Below are 21780 nucleotides of genomic sequence, written 5' to 3' on the forward strand. Positions count from 1 at the left end.
CAGGATACAGCAGACCATATTTTATTCCTTTAGCTCTCAGTTTCTCCCGTGCTCCGTCAAACTGCTTCCGTTGGGAGGACACCTCTGCTGGAAAGTCCGGAAAGATGCTGATACGACCCCTGTCAAAAGAAAGCCGGCTTGTTGCTCACGACAGGGCCAATGCGGTGAGCTCGGTCAACCTTTACACCACGTGGAAAGTTAGCCTCGCCCAGTAGCGAAGGTAACAGGCCAGATACAAACTGTGTGGGGTTGCCCTTCTTGACGTTCTCGGGGAGACCTGCAATCTTGATATTTTGTCTGCGGGATCTGGCCTCTAAATCCGTTACTTTAGATTTCAGATATGTATTCTCCTGTGATAAATTGGAACAAAGCTGCTCCAAATGAGAGATGCGGCACTCATAATCAGTACTAGCCTCCTCCAGGTCAACAATAAGGGATGTGTTGGCTGCTAGTGCTGACTTCACTCCTGACAGGGAAGCCTCCAAGTCATTAAATCTGGTGTTCATAGAACAGTCCAACTTTCTAATGGCCGAAAGAATAGCCCTAGGTGAGGGCTCGTCCTCGCCCTCCAAAGGTTGAGAAACATCGGTGTCTGTGGTCACATTAATGGAGTTAATTTGACCGAAAGTGTTTGCATCGGCTAACTTCGGACTAGCTGGATTGCCTTCCGCCGTGTCTGCCGCCGAGGACGGAGCCTTTTTGACAGTCTTTTTAGATTTGTTCATCATCTGCGTGTTGATTATGCTAAATTATCAAATTTAGGAGGAATAACAAAGTTTTAGATTATTTATTTCTTCAAGTGAGACGGAGCTGAGTGAAATTGCGTCCTACTCCATGTGCTGCTCTCTAGCGCCCGAGCCTTACAATTTGAAAGTGAGATTTGGTTTGGCTGTTACAACTGAATTGTAACAAACAGACAAGAAAAAAAAATCTAAAAATGGACATTTGACCTGAATCACAAAACTGTAAATGACAAACAGCATATTCAGAAAAACAGAACAACTCATTAGAAAACAAACTACTAAAAGTAACATAAAAACAAAAATAAAAAAGTAAGAATAAAGGAAATTACTGAAACTATTCTGCTAATAATTTATTCATGCCACAATGCATCATGGGAGTCATGGATGAATTTTGATAGGTGGCACCCAGAATGCACTGCAACATGCTTTTTGGATTTTCACCATTGTTGAGATTCACAGGTTGATTCTTGATGTTTGCATGTCTAACTAAAAGACTCTTTTGAAAGATTTTTGAGCAAACAACTTTAAAAAAAATTCCTCAGATTGTATTTAAAATGCTGGAAATACGTTGTTGAAGAATCACAGGGCTGCAATAATCAACAATGTAACTTTAACTCAATAATTCAGGAATAACAAGAGTCTTTGCTTGTCCATCAGTTTTATAACTTAGTTAAAAATGACAATTAAAATCTGACTTCAACATTTTAGGGGTCAAGAGCCCAACTAAAGCAAACACTGACCACTATAATGGTGACACCATTAAAATAGTGATTTTCGTCTTTGTGATTCTGCATGTTAACATCAGGTCTCGTCAATAATGGTCAATCATCACTCAATTAATCACTTAATTATCTAATTAACTTTAACTCTGCTTCAGTGTTAATTTAACACTCCTATTTTAACACTTTCACACTCTTGAGTGTGGTCTCACATGTACTCCCAGCAAAGTTAATTTCACTCAGATTTTTTTGCTGTGTATAGAGTAGTACTGCATCCTTCATATCTCCAAAAAGTCATTATTTTTATTATATTTATAAGACAAGATATTCTGTACCATTTTTTCCCAGAAAAACACGAGCGGCTGGAGGCGTGACGTGTGGGCGGAGCTAAATTATCACGAGCACGAGTAGGCTTTTGCGTTGAGAGCGTCTGGAAGCTGTGAGATTACCGCGAAGAAAAAAACATCATCCAAATCAAACCATGGCTAACAGTCAGATTCAGCAGTTTATTTATGATCCAGAATCAGATCCCGAGGCTGAAATTGAACAAGAGCAGCAGCAGCAACGACTACAGCAGGACGTCTCTATGTGGTATTGAAACTGTAAACTTGCTTAGCAGTTCTGGAAAATGACTAAGTTCCACTTTATGTCGTCTTTTTTTTTTTCTTGAAAGGTGTACATGTGGGAAGTGCAGTTTGATGCCAACATAAGAAATAAACGATATGCAAATCCGGCATCAAACTGGGCCTTTTTTGTAAAACAAGCATCTTCGAAATGCAGGGAACAAACAAAAACACTTGCACAACTCTGTTGATGCTCTGTAAAAATAAACTCCATCCACTGGTCCCTTAATGCTGTTTTTTTTTTTTTTTTTTGGTAATCTGTGCAGGGTTGTCTTGCCCTGGCAACCAAAAACACATGTCTTTTGTGACATTTCGCTCTCTCGCTTTGGTCAGTGAATGTGTCTGCTCTGCTCTACAGGCGCGTGCGCGCTCTTCCGGGAGAAGTGCCCTTAGGACCCATATAAGGAAATTCCGCTCCATCTAACGTCACACAGACCCATACTCGAAAAAAACCTTCCGAAACTTGTGACAAATGTACAACTTAATTTTTGAAACTTTGTCCATGTTTAGCATGGGAATCCAACTCTTTAACAGTGTAAAAAAACTCAGTATGCATGAAATAGCATTTCACACCCCCCCTTTAAAGATTCATTCAAAATGAATGAATCATTCAAGAACAACATATCACTAGATGGTGGTAGTTGTGTTTTGGCTTAATCATCATATAATGACTTAAGAAACATAGCTAAGTTGAACAACATGAGAGCTGGCATTTTCAGCATATTTTGATCAAAAAGTGATAGCTTTGTAGACACACAGACATCAAAAATCAGCATAACAACAATGGTGACCATCAAAAAAGCAGGCTGTACCCAATCTAAACTCACCTATGGCTTCCTTCATACATTGCATTGCATTAATAAATTATGAGCTGGATTATCCTTGTAATTTCTTTAATTCTTACTATGTAATAATTTATAGGAAAAAGCAGATTATTTCACTGTGGAATCATAAGGCTGTTGTAATCAATAGATTTGTTTTTATTGAAATAAATGTATTCATGCAGCAATGCATGATGGGAGCCTACATACAACTGTATGGTTATAGTTATTTGATCGGTTGTGAGAGTGCCATGACGGGTAGCTCACAGGACTCTGCAATCCACGTTTATGCACAGTGGACATAGTGAGTCAATCCTATTGTCAGGCCCTATACCAAGTTTCTGTATGTTCAAGATTGTTTAGGTAAGATTAGTGGAGAGTGAAAGAGAAGGAAGGGAATAAAGAAAGTGAGCATTCGTAATGACACCGGTGGGATACTAAATACTTCTTAGTTAGTGGGGCAATTTCAAAAGAGTGGGTGCATTTCATCTGAACGACTCTGAGTAAGGTGTTTATGAAGACAATTGAGTGTTTCATAAAAATGGGTGTAGTGTGTGGTGAAATTGATCTGTGTCAGTCAGTTTTGGTTTCTCCCCTTTCTTGTCTGTTGGAACCCTAGTGCCCTTTTATCTGGTTGCGGTGGACCAAATGTAGGACTGTCTCATTGCGCTTTTGGCTCATCTTGATTCGGTATGCGACAGGTGAGAGCTTGTCCACAATTTCATGGGATCCTGTCCAGCGAGGCAGGAACTTCTTTGACAGGTGATGAGGACCCAATTGTTGTGACTGCACAAAACTGTAGTACCAAACTGTCTCCGATGTTGAATTCTTGGTGAGAGGCCTTCTGGTCGTAATAGACTTTGCATCCTTCTGCAATTATCTATAGTTGTTGTTGCGTAAAGGCAAAGGCTACTAATAGATGGCAATGCAACTCTTCAAGATACTAGTGGGTGGTATATGCCGTAACAAGGCTCATGTCACCTGGCTGGTAGAGCAGGTGGAGTGGCAGTGTCATTTGCCATCCTGTCATTAGCTCAAAGGGTGGCACCCCAGTGGATCTGTTAGGAGTTGCTCTGATAGGCATTAGCACTAGAGGGAGCTTGATATCCCAATCCTTTTGGTTCGCAGACACATACTTCTTTAGCATGCTGACCACGGTTCGGTTGGAATGCTCCACTTGCCCAGAGGCAATAGGGTGGTGACTGATGTACCACTTGGCCTGTATGCCCAGGAGTCTCCAGACTTCCTGCATGATTTCGGCAGTGAAATGTGTTCCGCGGTCAGAGTTGTCTTTCAGCTGCAGTCCAAATCTTGAAATGATATGGTTCATTAGGAGGCAGGCCGTGGTTTGAGCTGTATCATTGGGAGCGGGAAGGCACTCTACCCATTTGGTGAATTCACAGATGACGGTGAAGAAATATTTGTTACCCCTTGTTGACCTTGGTAGGGGTCCGACCCAGTCGATTTGGAGGTCCGACCATGGGAAGGACATTCCTTTTCGCTGTGGTGGTGCTCTGTGGCTCGGGGTCCGCAGGTTGGAATTGGCAACACACCAGGCACCCTTTTACATACTCTGCTACATCTTGCTGCATGCCAGGCCAGTATGCCACTTGTCTTAGCATTTCATATGTGGCTTTGGAGCCGTGGTGTCCAGCACAAGGTGCATCGTGGGCATGTGTGAGCATCGCCCCCGTTTGGCACTGAGGGACAACAAGCTTAGGTGTAGTGAGATCGTCAGGGGCATATACCAGTATGCCATGATTTAGATGTAGTATGTGCAGGAGTGCATTAAGATGCCGGAGGTCGGAGGAAGGAGCAAGATCAGAAGTGGTTATGGGGTTTGATTGTGGGTCAGATAGGTGATTAACAAAAATTTGGATGGCTGCATCCGAAGTTTGGAGAGTTATAATGTAGTCATTGGAAATTTAGGGTGAGATGCTGATTTGGGAGGAGGTGGGTTTTTTCACGGCTTGTGCATGCTGGTGGCGTGTGATGACAGAAACACATGGGCTGGGTGGGAGGGGTTTAAAAGTCCAAGGATCGCCATTCCTTGCCACTGTTGCCTCTGGCTTGCTTAGTTGGAGTCACTTCATCTACAGCGATATCGTTGACTTGAGTGCAAATAAATGCACAAACACTATTTAAACTGAACAGAGATGACATCACTGAATTCAATGATGAACTGCCTTTAACTCTCATTTCAATCAGGACCACTTCCGTCAAGTATATTTATGACAATTATAATTGCATACAGTTAGTGTTGGCGGTATGGTTATGTTCTGGGCAACACTCCACACGCCTGATCCTTGCAGCCATGATTGGACACAGCGGAGAGAGCAGCACGACAAACCCCCAAAACAACCATATGCCAAAACTCCCCAACACAACTGATGCCATTTGAAATGGCTAGCAATGAGAAATGTTGCTTGATACTATATTTATGGGTGATTGAATTATGATTGAATAATGTATCTTTTAAATTGTGAGTGTAGTTGCATCTGGTCAAATGTGCATTTTTATTCATTAGCTTGGGTTAAACTAATTTTACTGTTGGATCAGCAGCTATGCTAATGATGTCTCTATTTTGTTTCTATGTTTTGCCACGGGATTTACATAGGATAACTAGGATTTACACAAGCTCCAGTCTGGATCCAGAACACCTGAGAAGAGATGATGCTGACCCTCAGAGGACCCCAGATGATGCTAACCTTGAATCAACAAACAGAACTAACAATTATTGCTAAATGTGTGACTGCATCATATAATAACTATTAATTACTAATATTGATAGTTCATCATCTAGCTGACTACGTCTTGTATTATTATTAATATTTTTTTTTAAATCCTGTCAAACGTGCACAAACTACTAGCTACTACTAAATATTGTAGAAACATAATTTTCTGTAAAGTTGCTTTGTAACGATTTGTATTGTAAAAAGCGCTTTACAAATAAACTTGAATTGAATTTAATTGAATTTAATTGAATGGGGGAAGCAACACCCGACTCGGAAAGAAAGCATACAACAAGCATGTATCTTAGCTGCTTATGCAAAATATTTGAGTGAACTGTATGGAGGAAGGATTAAATTTTAAAAAGTAATTTTATGCATTTAGCAGACGCTTTTATCCAAAGCGACTTACTTATTCAGGCTATCAATTTTAACTTATCTTGTGTTCCCGGGAAGTATACACCCCTAGCAGCAGCCTAATGCGAGAGCAGTTTGTATATCATTCAATTTAAGTGTCTAACAAAAAAAAAAAAATCACATTAAGGGGGAAGCATACAACGCTAGCAGCAGCAGAATACGACGGCAGTTTGTATATTATCCAATTTTAAGTGTCACCCAAGGTTAAGCAATAGAGGATGTGCAACAAGCATGTTTTTAAAATATTTAAAGCAACTGTGATTGTAAAGCGGGGAAGCATACACCCCTAGCAGCAGCAGCAGCATAATACGACGGCAGTTTGTATATTAGCGTATATTAGCATCACCCAAAGTTAAGCAATAGAAGAGGTGCAACAAGCATGTTCTTTCAATGCTTAAAGCATCTGTGATTGTAAAGGGGGAAGCATACACCCCTAGCAGCAGCAGTCTAATAAGTTGGCAGTTGTATATAATCCAATTTTATGTATCTACCATGCTGTAAAAAATCTCAAAGGGGGAAGTGTCACCCCAAGTTAAGCAACTGAGGATGTGCAACAAGGATGTTTCTTTTATTATTTTTAATTATTATCATTATTTATATATATATATATATATATATATATATATATATATATATATATATATATATATATATATATATATATATATATATATATGTTTTTTTTAAATATCAGAATACAATTAATTTTATAGCTGCATTAAAGAAGGTCTTAGGCTGCGGCTAGTTCCCCTTGCTGAATTGACATGCCTATGTTGCCATTTTCCAGTTTACCTCTTCATGTAGTTAACATTGTGGATGTTTTTTAGCCAGCATCACTACAGAACCTAAATGTTCTCATGCGTCACACGACACAACAGTATCAATAATTCTGTGTCATATCTGAATGAAGTGGTTTATCACTTTACATTGTTGTGCAAATGCAGCGCTGTGCGGGAGACTCTGCTCTTGCATGCAGCTGGCGGATGCAGTGTGTATGCAGTGCACCACTTCACACTTTTTTGGCAGTTTGGTGTAATTTAGAAACATTGCCTACTGTGGGGGAGGTTTTCCTCGCTTCGGTGATAAGCTCTCTACTCAACCGGTCCAGAAATGTCCCGGTACTCCGGATGGCATATGAGCTGAGTTCTCTCGCTGCAGCGGACACGCGCACTCAGTAGATGATGGGCGGGGAAATGTGAAATGACAGAACTGATAATGCACCGATTACAACAAAGAATCACTAGTTTCACAACTGTTTGGTACACCATTTAAAGGAAACGATTCATGATAGTCAATAGTAAAAACAAAACATATATATATATATATATATATATATATATATATATATATATATTGTCACGGGGTGAAGAATCACTCAACAAGAGGTACGTGAAATCAAAAGCCCCGGAGGGTGGATTTATTGAAAAGTGTAGTGTGCTAATCCGCTTCCTGGTGGCTGGTGCTTCCCGTGTACTCTCCGTGCTCTTCGGTGCCAATCAAGGTGAAAGTGGGTGTCCTGACGTGCTCCAAAGTGTGCAGGCTGTCGGTCACTCGCTGCTTTCTGCGAAGAAATGAGAGAGGGATTAGACCAGCGTTGCATTCGGTTCGAGACCCTCTTCTGAGTGCAGCATGTGCTCCTTTTGAGTGTGCTGGCTGATGGGGAGCAGCTGTGACTGATCAGCCGGTGACAAGGACGTGCAGGTGTTTTGCTTTGGTTTCCAGGGCGACGCTGATTCCTCTGGGAGTGCTCGTCACAATATTTATATATATAACAAAATATATTTGCGTATGGCCCCGACTACACCACTGGTGTGGTACGATAGAAGACGTACTTCCAATTCCAAGCAAGTGCCAGCAGTTATTAAAAATATTAATGCAACCGTTGGCATTTATTCTTCTCTTCTTCTTCTCTGGTAATTTGCATATCATCGTAGGCCACTTGGTATGTCCCAAAATCGAAAGCACGAGCACATGTAAACACCTTATCGGATTAGATAACGTCTTATGTAAACAGTCCACCAAATCTTTAAATCTGAATGGAAAAATTAAATACATGTAAACGTGGCTATTGAAATCACGCACTTATTAGCCTATGTATAGAAGCCACGGAGAGATAAATGTGTGCTTTTGAAGCTGCGTGCATCTGAAACACTCACACAGCTGAACCTTAGAAATAAACCCCAGTGACATTTAGATTTCGCCGCTAATACAGCGAACCCCTGTTGAAACGCTTACACGAGAATGCTGGTCTCATTTTACCCTGTTCTCATGGCCTTATCGGCGTGTCCTTAGAGCGATTACATGCTCTAGCTGCGTATTACTCCAGGTGTATGAACACAGATGTATAAATGCTGCTGCTAATATGCTTAATATTCGTTCCTGCAACCGATGCAAAATTATGTTAACCACCAGGCAACATGCACAGCGATATGGAATAAAAGAGCATTCACTTATCTTAGACGTGGATTTCAGATGTTCTGAAACAAACTGCAACTGTTTGATTTGCAAGCAGCGATGCGATCAGTTAATTTGCAAGCAGCAATGCGATGGAAGAGACACTGAAGAATGGGAATTTAAATAGACCGCAAGTGATAGGTGTCAAGACTGGATTGATACACGTCAGGAACAGCTGTCAGCTGATGCAAGCTTGACTAACGTGGCCTGACTGAACTAATGCGATGCTCGATTTTGCATTATTGACACACTGTTTTCCTATGAAATGTTGTTCAGTTGATTTGACGCAATGTACTTTGTTTAAAGCGCTATATAAATAAAGGTGACTTGACTTGACTTGACTTGGCAATGAAGAGGACAGGAAATGGGAAAAGAAAGACAAGTCAGATTCAGCATGACTAGAGGTGACGCAAGGGAACAACGACCACTTGGTACACATCAGCCAGAGCAATAACCACCTCTTTCACACTCACCACCCTCAAAACACAACAAGTAATGCTGCCATAAGACCATTGTCAGGGAAACAAGACACTGAACCTGAATGCCTAGCAACAGATTCAGAACCTGATCCGACACATGTCAACTCATACCACGGAAACCTCCAACAACCAGAGGAGGATGGAACTACTCAAGTACCAGAAAGTACCATCTTGGTTGTCTGTCACCACTTCTAGCAACAGAAAACAAACCACAACACTCTGCGTGTCTCAATCCAAACACCAGTTCCTCAACTTCTGGGAGACCTCATCGAGAAAGGTGTGGCAGGAAAGTTTTATCTCTCAATCACGCTAGAACACCATGTCAAACTAGAGGCCCTAGTAGACATGGGAGCCGAAGTCACCATGATGTCCACTCAGCTCTTAGAATAAATTCAAGAAAGAACCAAAAGAACCAGTGAAGCCCTCAGACTTCAAAAGTGTGCACTCAACGTTCAAGCCTATTCCCACACGGGACTGCGGTTGGAGCAGGTGGCCCCTTTTCATCTGACCGTCGGACCAATGAGCCTTGTACACCCTGTGTACATCTTGCCTCCCTTTCTTGTGGACTGATACCAGGTGCAGTCTGTTGTTCTTGTGTGGAGTCAGTGTGGAGTTGGTCTGATTGATGCCTCGGTGGATTTTGTCGTCGACACCTTGGGCTAGATGTTCCTGGGGGCATGTGTCGCTTTCCTTTAGATGTCCAGTTGGCCACCCATGAACCTTTTCCTCTTGGGTTTCCATACGACCGTGTCTGGTTCCGTGAATTATCCCAGTGGTTTTCGTGCAGCCATGACTGGTCCCATGATTTCTCCCAGTGGTGTCCAGATGCGTGTGGCAATAAATATATACATACATTATTGTTCCCACTGAAGATAGGAGAAGGGAAAATTGAGCAGAAGGGAAAACAATACTGGCAGTAGGAGATTTTGAAAAAAAAAAAAAAATAAAAATAAAAGAAAAAGAAAATTAATGTAAAATTAAAAGTAAATAAACAAATTTCTAATTATTCTTGTCTCTTTATTTAAAACAATTGAATGATGAAGTTATTTATTTAAAAGAAATGAAACTGAGAGTGTAAGCCAAGCGTTAATGTAATTAACATGCAAAGGAACTGCCCATGACGGTATAGAATGAGAGAGAAAACAAATGAAATTTGAAACAGAGTAATAAATAAAGGAAAATTAAGGAATAAAAATAAATGAGAAAAATAAAATAATACAAAAGTGAAGAAAATTAGAATGGCTGATCTAATTGGTATCTGGTTTACTTAACTTTGAAGGTCAAGATTTCCTATTACACAATTGAAAAGCTACTGCCAATGTAATGCTTAGGGTATTGGTGATTACGATTAGATTTAACTCTAGTTAATTGTAGATTTGTCAAAAATTAAATACTTCTGAGTCAATATTCCTTTAATGGGGAGAGGGAGGTGAAAAAGAGTAAGACGTAAGATGGGAATGTAGTAGAAGGAAATACAAGGCACTCTTCTTTAGAAAATTATAAAAAGCCTTTATTGAACTGGCTATTTCATTTTAGAAAATTTAAAAGACGGGAAAAAACAACCCATGCGTAGCGGCACCAACAGCCTTCTTCAGGGTATGTATTACAATCAAACAATTTACTCTTTTATAGATGCTGATTAGAAACACCTGAATGACAAATTGCATGCACATACAGAGAAGGTCCACTAGGAGGTTTCATACCAACAAAAGGCATATCACAAAAAGGGACTGAAATCTATTTCTTCATTCAAACCAGGGTATACTGTGGTCTGTAACTCACATATATATAGAATGTTTCTCTCTGTAGAAGTAATTTTAATCGGTCACCGCCCCGAATGCTCTTTTTGATCGTTTCTAAACCCTCAACCATTAGGCCTTCTGGATTACTATTGTGGACATTTTGAAAATGTTTTGCCATAGGGTAATCCAAATTAGCTTTTCTAATGGCATTTTTATACTCCGATACTCTGTATTTGAGACGTCTCTTGGTCCGGCCTACATAAAAGCATCCACATTTGCATGATAACCTGTATACCAAAAAAGTGGTGTTGCAATTAATGAATGTCTTTACGTTATACTTCTAGTCTGTCTTGAAATTACAGAATTCTTTGCATTCTTTAATGTTAGAACAATGGTTACAAGACCCACATTTATAAGTACCTTTTAATTGTCTGTTGAGCCAAGTGGTCTTTTTTTTAGCAGGAAGATGACTAGATACTAGCCTATCTCGTAGAGTTGGAGCCCTCTTGAAACTAATTTTTGGAGATGCAGAAAACACTTTTCTAAGAACAGGATCACTCTTAATTAGATTCCAATTTGAGTGTATAATAATTTTTATGGGATTGGCTAAAGAGCTATATTCTGTCACAAAATAGGCCTGATTCTGAGAACAGGATCGTTTTGTCTTCTTCTGGAATAGCTCTGGTCTAGAAACACACTGGGCTTTCTTCTAAGCATTTTGTACAATTTCTGTGTGATAGCCCCTTTCTAAAAATCGATTGGACAGGATTTTAGCTTGCACTTCATATAAATTATTGGTATTACAAATCCGTCTAAGACGTTGCAACTGGCCAAAAGGTATATTATTTTTTAGCCAATTTGGATGGAAACTATCTGCTTTCAACATAGTGTTCCTATCTTTTGTTTTACGATATACAGTAGTATGGAATTTCCCATCTTTGCCAATAGAAATGGTTAGATCTAAAAAGTTAATAGCCGTTTTGGAATGTTCCAGGCACAATTTTATATTCCTATCATTATTGTTCAAGTGATCATACAATTTTAACAGTTCATCATAAGAACCACCCCAAATCAGAAGAATATCATCAAGGTTAACTCCCTCACCATTTTATCTTGTCACTGTATCGGTTTAAATAGACACAATGCTTCTCCCATAAACCTAAAAAAAAGGTTAGCATAGTTGGGGGCTAAACATGCACCCATCGCAGTGCCCCGAACCTGAACATACAATAGGTCTTGGTAAAGGAAAACATTATTTTTAAGTGTCCATTTGGTGAGCTGAATGATAAACTCGGAGGGAGGCAAAGACTCTATAGATCTATTCGTCAGGAAATGTTGTAAAGCTTTTAGTCCATCATTATGAGCAATGTTTGTATAAAGAGATTCCACATCCAATGTGACTAAGAAACAGTTGTCTGGAATTCTCATATCGCTTAAGACCTTCAACACATGAGTAGTATCCTGTATATAGGAAGGAAGTTGTTGAACCAATGGCTTAATGTGAAAGTCTATAAATTGCAAAGCTGGCTCTGTGAGAGAACCATTGGACGATATGATGGGCCTGCCAGGAGGAGATTCGAGAGACTTGTGGATCTTTGGGAGCATATAGAAGGTGAGTATTCTAGGATGTTGACATAGGAGGAAATCATGCTCCTGTTTTGAAATCCACCCAGTATCCCTCGCCGTAAGCAACAGAACATCTCTTATCTTGTCCATCGGATTGGACCGCAGCCGTTGATAGTAGTCTTGATTGTTAAGTTGTCGTAAGGCTCCTTCAACATATTTATCTCTGTCCATTATTACAACTGCTCCTCCTTTATCAGCAGGTTTTATTATTATAGACTCATTCTTTGTTAAATGATCGATTTGCAGATCTCTGTCTTTGTCTATCTTTGTCTATCTGCGATTAGGTCTAATCCACTTGTACACACTGTCATTTTTATAGTCGTTTTCATTTCTCTTAAATTTCTTGATCTTTTTTTTTTGTCTAGATAGGCTAGTATCTACTACATCAACACACATCCAGAGCAGTAGGCAACCATCCACGCCGTGGCGCCCGGGGAGCAGGACTTGCCGGCCCGAGATTCGAACCCACAACCCTAGGGTTAGGGGTCAAGCTCTCTAAAACTATGCCATGACTTCCTTGTCATTGGCTGTGGGAAGAGTAGACAGTTTAGTAACATTTGATGGGGCAACCTAAAAAATTAATGCGTAGCCTACTGTGTTGCCAGCTTAGCAATTGGTTGCCTAATTTGACAATTCCTTAAGCCTTGTCCACATTAGTACGTTCCTGTTGGAAAAGTATCATTCCTCTTGTTTTGGCCTTCCGGCCTTTTTAAACAGCCTCCAAAATGGATCAATATGGAACACTGGTTTCACATTGTAGTATAGACTGTGGAAGCAGAGGCTCCTGAAAACTATGAATATCATTTAGTCTTGTTAAACTTAACAATAGACATTATTATGGCAATAACATTAATTGCAGTTATGTGTTATTCACTTCCAAGCAGTTTTTAAAGATATTTACTTGCATGATTTTCATATTACAGTCCTAGAAAGACAACAGAATTTTACTCACACTTGCTGTCCTGCGGCAAAACGATGGTAGTGGTGTATTAGATAAATTCTCATGCCAGTAAATGGTGAAATATGTCCCTAAATAAATTGGTTCTGCCGGAATAATTGCATGAAACTTATGTCTGTATAATCTCAGTGAGGTTTAAACATGTATGGTAAGGCAGATAATATCTTTGGACATTTAAGTGTGGATGAAGACTCTGGAAAAAATGCCTTGGCTTCATGGTAAAAAATGGCATCATCATCCGACGGAACTATGTCATAACCTCATTTAACAAACTTTAAGCCACCTTTCCACAGCACAATTGTCGCATTTCTCCCTCTAATGGCAGTCGTGCAGCAACTGTTACCTTGGCATGTTCACCATGGTAAAATGTTCACCATGGTAAAATTAATAATTTTAATGTAATGTATGAATACATTGTCAGAAATCAGATGACCCCCAAAATAAAAACAGTAGGTTTTATGGGGCTAATCAACATAAATAATGGTTCAATAATTATTACTCCCATAATTATTATAAACCACCATTTTACATAGCTTGTGATTGAAGAATAATGTTAAAGTGAACAAAATATTGGTAATTCTGATCTCGCACCAATAGATTTGATTAGAATACATCACATCCGGTAGGGTGTTTGCATATGGTCTAGTCGCAGAAGTTCAAATATTTGAACGCATCCGAGGCACACACCTACACCTACTGATAAAGGACACCGTCAACAGTATTGGCGGCCAAATAGACTATGATTGACAGGTGCAATATTTGGAAATCAATAATAATTTTTTTTTTTTTTTATTACATTTATATCTTAATTTATGTCAACCTATAGACTTTCAAACTAGAGGTCTTCACGGGTCCAAAAATTTGTGCCCGAACCCGACAGATACCCGTAATGTACTACACCGAACCGACCTGGACCCGTCTATTATTTCAAAAGCTGGACCCGGACCTGTGTAGATCCGAGAAATGCCTACCCGGACCCGTATGTTATTTGAAATCTGGACCCGAACCCGCCGGGAAGACACAGACCCGACTGGACCCGACGTTCACATATTCCACCTTAAATTTCTATTACAAGTCAATAAACATGTTGCGAAGAATACAGCTTTTTGTCTTACCTAATTTAAAGAGCCGTAGTCTCTCTTCCTTGTACCTGACTGCCTGTGATGCATTACAATCCTCCGACAAGAAAGTTATTCATGTTATTCCTCTCGTTATTCCAAGTCCAAGCTGAATCCACTCATTATTTCAGCTTCAAAAGTCCACTTGATGTCACAGTGAAGGATGACACATGCTACTGTGCACATGTACATTCTGACTCGAGTTAATTCGCATAATAACTTAGACTGTTTGCCCTTTTGAACTATAATAACAATCACTCGTGCAATGCCATGGCCGCTGACGTTATTTATTTGCTATTATCTGATCTCTGTGCTCTCTGCTCTGCATCGAGTCTGAATCTGAACCACTAAAACTTTAAGATTAAACGGTTCATTTATAATATTATAAAAATGGGAGAAAATGTAAAACGCGGTTTGGCGGTCGAAGTGTCCCTCACTGCTTGCCATAGAAACATGAAATGCACTCGAGACTGCACATGCGTGCTAGCTGTATCAACCTAAAATGCTTTAATGCAATTTGAGCGTCATAGAAAACATTCATGTGACAGTTCACCTCAGATTGTGTTGCTGATTTTAAATATATTAAACATGAGTGTGTCAAGTCTGCAAGCATTAATACCGTGCGTGCACTTGTATTAACTCTGAGTCTGCGAGCGAGAGAGAGAGATCACTTTTTTTGGCTCACTCAGTTACAAAAAACACAAGCAGTCTTTGATCACGGCCGGATGTTCTCCGAGTCCGATGACTCCGATCGCACGGGTATTACACACAATGTTAAACAGACCCGGGACCCGAGGTAATAGATTCGGACCCGACCCGGACCCGGCTGATGATTTAAAATATAGACCCGAACCCGTACGGTTCCCGGGTCGGGTCCGGGGTCGACGGGTCTCGGGTGCACTGTGAAGACCTCTATTTCAAACATCAAAATGTCATGAAATAATATGTATTGGTGTACACAATGGCATATAAACATATTTTACTATTCTATTTTGCCTGGAAACGCTTCCAACACGCTCTCTTGTCGCTTGGAATATAGGCTTCGGTTCTATTTCTAGCATGCATGCGTTTTCCCACGTGTTGTCTCGCGCAGCCAGTCTGCAAGCTCTAACCTGTTAACATGGGAGCCGAATTAAAGACGGACACGCCACGCAGCTGAGACGCTTGCACCACGCATCCAGTGTGTCACCGGCCTCAAACTGCGCCTCGGCTGGAAAAGGCACGGTGAAATGCTGAGCCGCGGCGGGAAGTGAGAGAGGCTTGCTGCAGTAAGAACTGAGGTGCGGCCCAGGCTGGTTGATGCTGCTGCTGCGATTCCAGCGCTCGAGGAGAGCCCGGTCTTGATCAGATCAAACGTTGTGTCAAGCAAGGCGAGCTCTGGCTTTGCACGGTCTATTGGCCACGATGTGTGGCTTGGCGAGAAGAGCAGCTGTCGCGATGACGTTTGATGGTGCTCAACGGCCGTGTTTAATGATCATGGGTATCAGCAAAAGTAGCAGATCTGAAAAATCCTCGTTATGGATCCCCTTGTTGGAAGGAAAATTGGGTCTGTGATAAGATGACAGACAGAGTGAACATGTGATGCTGATAAACCGTCAATGGAGACAGGTAGGCTAATTCAGCTGTATTTATACTCTAAGGTTGATTATCTTAAGTGGTTCCACCTTTGCTAATTAGGCTAAGTATCTGACATGCTCCTCCCGAACCTTGTTATGAAACTACATTTACACAAAGAATGGGCGCTTATTCTTTACGATATAGCGATCAATAAATCTCAGCTCTTTGTGAATGAGGCAAAATATTTTGTGCACTGCAGATGCACTGCGGTTAAAACAATAATGTTATCAGAATTCTTTGTGTCAGTTTCTGTGGACACGCAACACAGCATACAGGATTTACTGCATCAATTTACTTGATCAAGATTAACAAAATACTCCCATTCAAATCAGACTCGGAAACATGTAGTGTTTCACGAGTAACAGTCGATACAAACAGGTACATTAGTTAGCTACTCTAATGTCTACCTAGGGAGAGAGCTTAGTTGATTTAACATTGGAACACACAATAATTAATCAACCTAGCTATAACTAGGCCTTTTAGGAAGAAAGTGAAGAACATGCTCACTTCTCTCCTGGTGTGCTGTAAGGCGACTTTCTTTCGTCTCAACAGGCAATCTTAAATTTGTTTACTGCAGTTTCAACAATAACAACAAAACACTTATGCAAATTAAATGTGAGTTTAGATTTCCATTCATTCACACAATGCCCTGTTATGCGCTCTTAATGTTACACATCAACAATAAAATACTTGTTTTCCCGTGTCTCTAATCTATCTTTCCGGACCAATAAATTAGATACAATCACAAATGATTTGATTAGTGCATACAAATTAGTTTAAACCACGTTCTGAGGGACGGCACTCGATGGTGAGTGGTTGGTTGGCTTTGCCTGGTTGCGCTTTGTTCGCGAAACTTCTGGAGCGACTTCTGGAGCGAAGAGGGTTTTCTTTGACGAAGTTCAACATAGGATCTTACAGAAGAGTTGATGAGTTTTGAGAGAGCTCTTGGTGGTTTGAAAAGTACATAAGGATATACGCTGGACAATGGACAGGTCAGCACAAAACATAAGCAAGAGCAAAGTCACTGCAAAAGCACGGCAAAAAGCAAGGCAAAAAGCAAGGATAGCTGCTTGTCATTGGATTATAAGTGTGTCCATCTAACCCGTCCTTCCTAGTGCGACAGCCAATCAGATATTGTCTTGGGCAGGACCTATCCCCCATTCTCCAGTTCTTGCATGTAATTAGCGTAACGTCCACGTGATCACGTGTGTCCAAACTCTTGAGAGTTTGATTTCATCTAAGATTGTGGCTGAAGTCAGTTGTAGTTTTGGTGTGTCTGCTCTTCTCTTTTTCTGTTCTCTTCTTTCCTTAAGTGATTCTGCTTGTTAACATGCTTATTAAGGCTGAAATTACTTCATATTTAATATACATAGATTTTGTGGCTCAGATATTGCTATTCCCACAATTTTGCTATGTGGGATGAGTTCAGAATAAGAATGCAATGGGTTTAATTACATGTTAGGCTTTTTTCTCCCATAGAAAACCATTGGCCTAAAAGGAAAATGCTTAACGTGGTGTAATGCATTAAAACATGTTTTAAAAAGACCAAACTCAGTAAACATTTTAGTAAAGCATTCTATTTACAGACAAGCAGCTTATGGGAGGAAAATGCTTAACGCATAATTAAACACATTGCGTTCGTATTCTGGGCTCATATATGCTTGTCTGTTAATTTAATGCTTCATAAATAATTTGTTTACTGAGTTTGGTCTTTTTTTAAACACCATTTTAATGAATAAATTAATACATTTTAGTGTCCTCTGCTGGAATTGGGGGGTGTGATGTTGAACATGAAAAGTGATATCTCTGTTCATCTGTTCCTTTAATAAGGTTCAAAGTGTGTTATTACAATTAAAATATGAAAATTAAAATGACGATTAATAATAAATTATGAAATAATTTTTAAGACCCTGTCTAATGTTAAAGTCAAATTTGACCTCTGTTTTATATATACAAATTTCCATCTGTGCACCCATAGTACTTTGTAAAATAAAATAAAAATAAATAAAAAACTGACTGTGTCCTTAGAGCCAAAGAGCAGTGGCATCTGATAATTTTTCTGTTTACCACAATTATATATGAATATTAAGATGATATTAATAATGATATGATATTAATATTATTATGAGTGTCATCTGCAGCTCATGATAGCATTTTAGCAAGATGGGGAAGGGCTTGAATGAACATGTTTAAAATATTAAAAGATATAAAGCTAACCGATCATTACATTTAAACTGCCCTTATCGTTTGTGGGATGAACTGCTCTGTTGCTTTGACATGCTCACTTTGGTAAAATTGTGCCTCTGTTTTGCCTCCGTAGTCGGGATCCAGACTCCAGACCATTTGAATCTGCCTGAAGTATTTTTTTTTTATGTACTGCAAATGTATGTGTACAAGTTTGATGCTGCAATGTGTATGTATATCAATACACATTGCCATCAACACTGTGCTACCCCAATAATTATATAATTCAATTATCAGATAATACTGCAATTTTAGGATTATTAAAAAAGGATGGAGACCTGTCCGAATATTTTTCAGAGATTAGAAGATTTGAAAACTGGTGTGATAACAACCACCTATCTCTAAATGTAGGAAAGACCAAGGAAATGGTGTTTGATCCTAGAGGAGTGGGTGATCACAGGCCACTGAGCATCCACAAACAAAATGTAGCACAGGTCTCATCATATAAATATCTTGGTGTCTGTTTTGATGATTCACTAACATGGCATATACTTGTGGAAAATATCTTTAGTTAGATACAACAAAGATTGCATTTTTTACATCGTCTGAGAGTTCATGGGGCTGATAAAAACATTATGGTAATTTTTTACCAGGCAGTAATTGAGAATTTAATCAGATACTGTATCACAGTATGGTTTGGGAACCTATCTGTGCAATCGAGATCAAAGCTGATACGAATGATACATACTGCTTGGAAAATTATAGAAGTGAATGAATGGACACCACTGCAAACTATGTAAGAAGATGCCACTGTAAGACACGCTGAAAGGATTGTCTGTGATTTTTCCCATGTTTTGAATACCGAGTATGAGTTGTTGCCTTCTGGCATGAGGTTCAAGGATCCCAGTGTCTGTGAAGTTGTTAAATAGAGGAAGTATGGAGCTGTCATTTTATGTATTAATATTCTGAGTATTTTGAGAATTGTATTTGTCTAATGTGTGTACTGTATGGTTGCAGCATGGGTGATGGCCCAAGACAAATTTCCCTACTGGGGACAATAAAAGTTTACCTTACCTTACCTTACCTTACCTTACCTTAACACACATACACACAACTTTTTGAATAGCATTTTATTAAAATATTAATAATATCAAAGCTATTTTATTTTACTTGAACCAAAAAGACTGAGCACACCTTAATGCAAGCAAAGTTCCTAAAAAACATTCTGAACAGTCATGTCCTTCTACACAACCCTGTGTTATTAAAACTAGAGTTTATTATTTATGTTGCTAAGCTCCTTTACTTCATTTCATACATAATCATACTATACACAACCTCTTGTTGTCTTATATTCTTATTAACAAAAGAGCAATTTCCATGGAATAAATATTCTAAATGTCTCAAAAATTTTCTCCCTTAAATATATATATATATATATATATATACACACACACACACATACAGACACACACACACAGGATCTTTAGACTTGACAAAATATTCCCTCAGATATTCCCATTTTTTTTCTTGAAAATCAGTCTCATAACTTGTTGCCGTACTGTTGTCAGATTTAGTCCATAAATAAGTGGATTTAAAATGGGTGGTATTAGAATGAATTCAAGAGCCATGAAATTACGCAGACTTTGAGGCACATTCCTTGGACCATAACGAGTGAACATTACATCAAACAAAAATGCAGTTGTCACATTGATCAGTGCAAGCAGATGTGGTACACATGTTTGTATGAATTTGTTTCTGCCCTCTATTGACTTCCTGCACTTTCTAATTACGTAAATGTAAGAGCAAAATACTAATAATGCATGTCCAAAATATATAATAATTATTACAAACCCAATCACATTGTTTACTGTTGTAGAAAAACAGGAAAGTTTAACAACTGACCAATTTTCACAATATAGCTTTTCAATACTAGAGCCACATAAGGTTAGTCTTGATGTTAAGGTAATAAGAAGAGACATGCAAAAAAATGGAGAAAGCCAGCAGAAAAGAATACATTCAAGTACTCTATTACTAGTCATTACTGAATGATACTCCAGTGGCCTACATATTGCCACATACCTGTCATAAGCCATCACTGTTAATGTTGAAAAGTCACATAGAAGAGATGAATAAATGACAAATATCTGAGCCAAACATCCAGCATAAGAAATCACATGATCATGGGCTACCAAATCATACATGAATTTAGGGTAGAATCCAGAAGTTCCATAAAGTCCATTTACGCAGAGACTACAAATGAACACATACATAGGCTCATGAAGCTTCTTACGGCAGATTATAGTGAAAATTACAGTTACATTACACAAGACAATCAGAGGATAATACAGTGCGGTTAAAGACAACAAGACATATCTGTTTTCCACTGTTTCATTAAGACCAGAGAGTGTAAATACTAAGACCCTGGAATCATTCTTCAATGGTGGCTGCATCTTGAATTTATGTAATTATTTTAAGGATTTCATTAAAATAGAAAAGTTATTGGAAAACCATAAAGTTGTATACATTTGATTTGTCACAGTATATAGGAAATCTGTAGAAGAAGAAGAAAAAACACCAACAACAAAGCACACATGAATTCCTCTAACAGTACCATAACTTTTTTTCAGTTACAGAAAATCTGAAATCTTACCATGTTCTCCATCTGAATGCTACCCGTAGTGTTTCGCAAAAGTTTGATCTCATTTTCTATATATAGACACTGATCCCATGTTAATTGCCTTGATAACACACACACAGGTTTAACAAGCTCTCTAATGGTTACTCTCCTCTTAATATTTAAGATATATAATTAGGTATGCACTTGTTCAGAAAGTATCCCACGCATGTGTAACATTGTCAACATCGTTGTTTCCTCAACTCATGAGAGAGCCGAGATTGATTACACACACTCCTAAAAGTCAAAAATAAATTAATTAAAATTTAATAATTACAATTAATTATTATGGTGTGCCTATTAGCATCAAAATAACAAATACAAATTACTACTATGCTCAGTCGCATTGTTTTATCCAGGCGTATTTTGTGTGCATTTGCGATGATGTAGGTTGACTGCAAATGCTCCTGGGTTTGATACAACTATCAAGACCAACGCTGCAGGCGTCACCGGGAACAATAGCGCTCGGGCTTGGACCGCAGCAAATGAGCCCATTGTAAAAGCCCTCTTAAAGACTTGTTATGATAAGACTTATATCCATGGTGCTTACCATTACAGATAAAACACAATTTAAATGTAATGTACACTGATAAAAAATATTTTGTGGTGAAGTAAACTACACAGCAAAAAGATCAGAGTGAAATTAACTCTGCTGGGAGTACATGTGAGACCACACTCAATTAATTTAATTTACCACTCAAGCAGAGTTAAAGTTAATGAGATAATTAATTGATTGAAGGAATTGAACTGCTGGTTTCGTCTGGTCAGAGATGAACTGGCCCCCCAACTGAGCCTGATTTCTCCCAAGGATTTTTCTCCATTCTGTCACCGATGGAGTTTTGGTTCCTTGCTGCTGTCGCCTCTGGCTTGCTTAGT

At 39.1% G+C, this 21780-nt stretch overlaps 1 protein-coding gene across 1 annotated transcript; it reads right to left on the reverse strand.

The window, feature by feature from the left end:
* Positions 1–19735: 19735 nt before the first annotated feature.
* LOC127972557 (olfactory receptor 52K1-like) lies at positions 19736–20680 on the reverse strand. Its single transcript, XM_052576160.1, has one exon. The coding sequence runs from the start codon at positions 20678–20680 to the stop codon at positions 19736–19738; it is 945 nt and encodes a 314-aa protein (XP_052432120.1).
* Between the last annotated feature and the right edge of the window lie 1100 nt (positions 20681–21780).

This window comes from Carassius gibelio, chromosome B15 (genome assembly GCF_023724105.1).
Source record: "Carassius gibelio isolate Cgi1373 ecotype wild population from Czech Republic chromosome B15, carGib1.2-hapl.c, whole genome shotgun sequence".
NCBI classification, from domain to species: Eukaryota; Metazoa; Chordata; class Actinopteri; order Cypriniformes; family Cyprinidae; genus Carassius; species Carassius gibelio.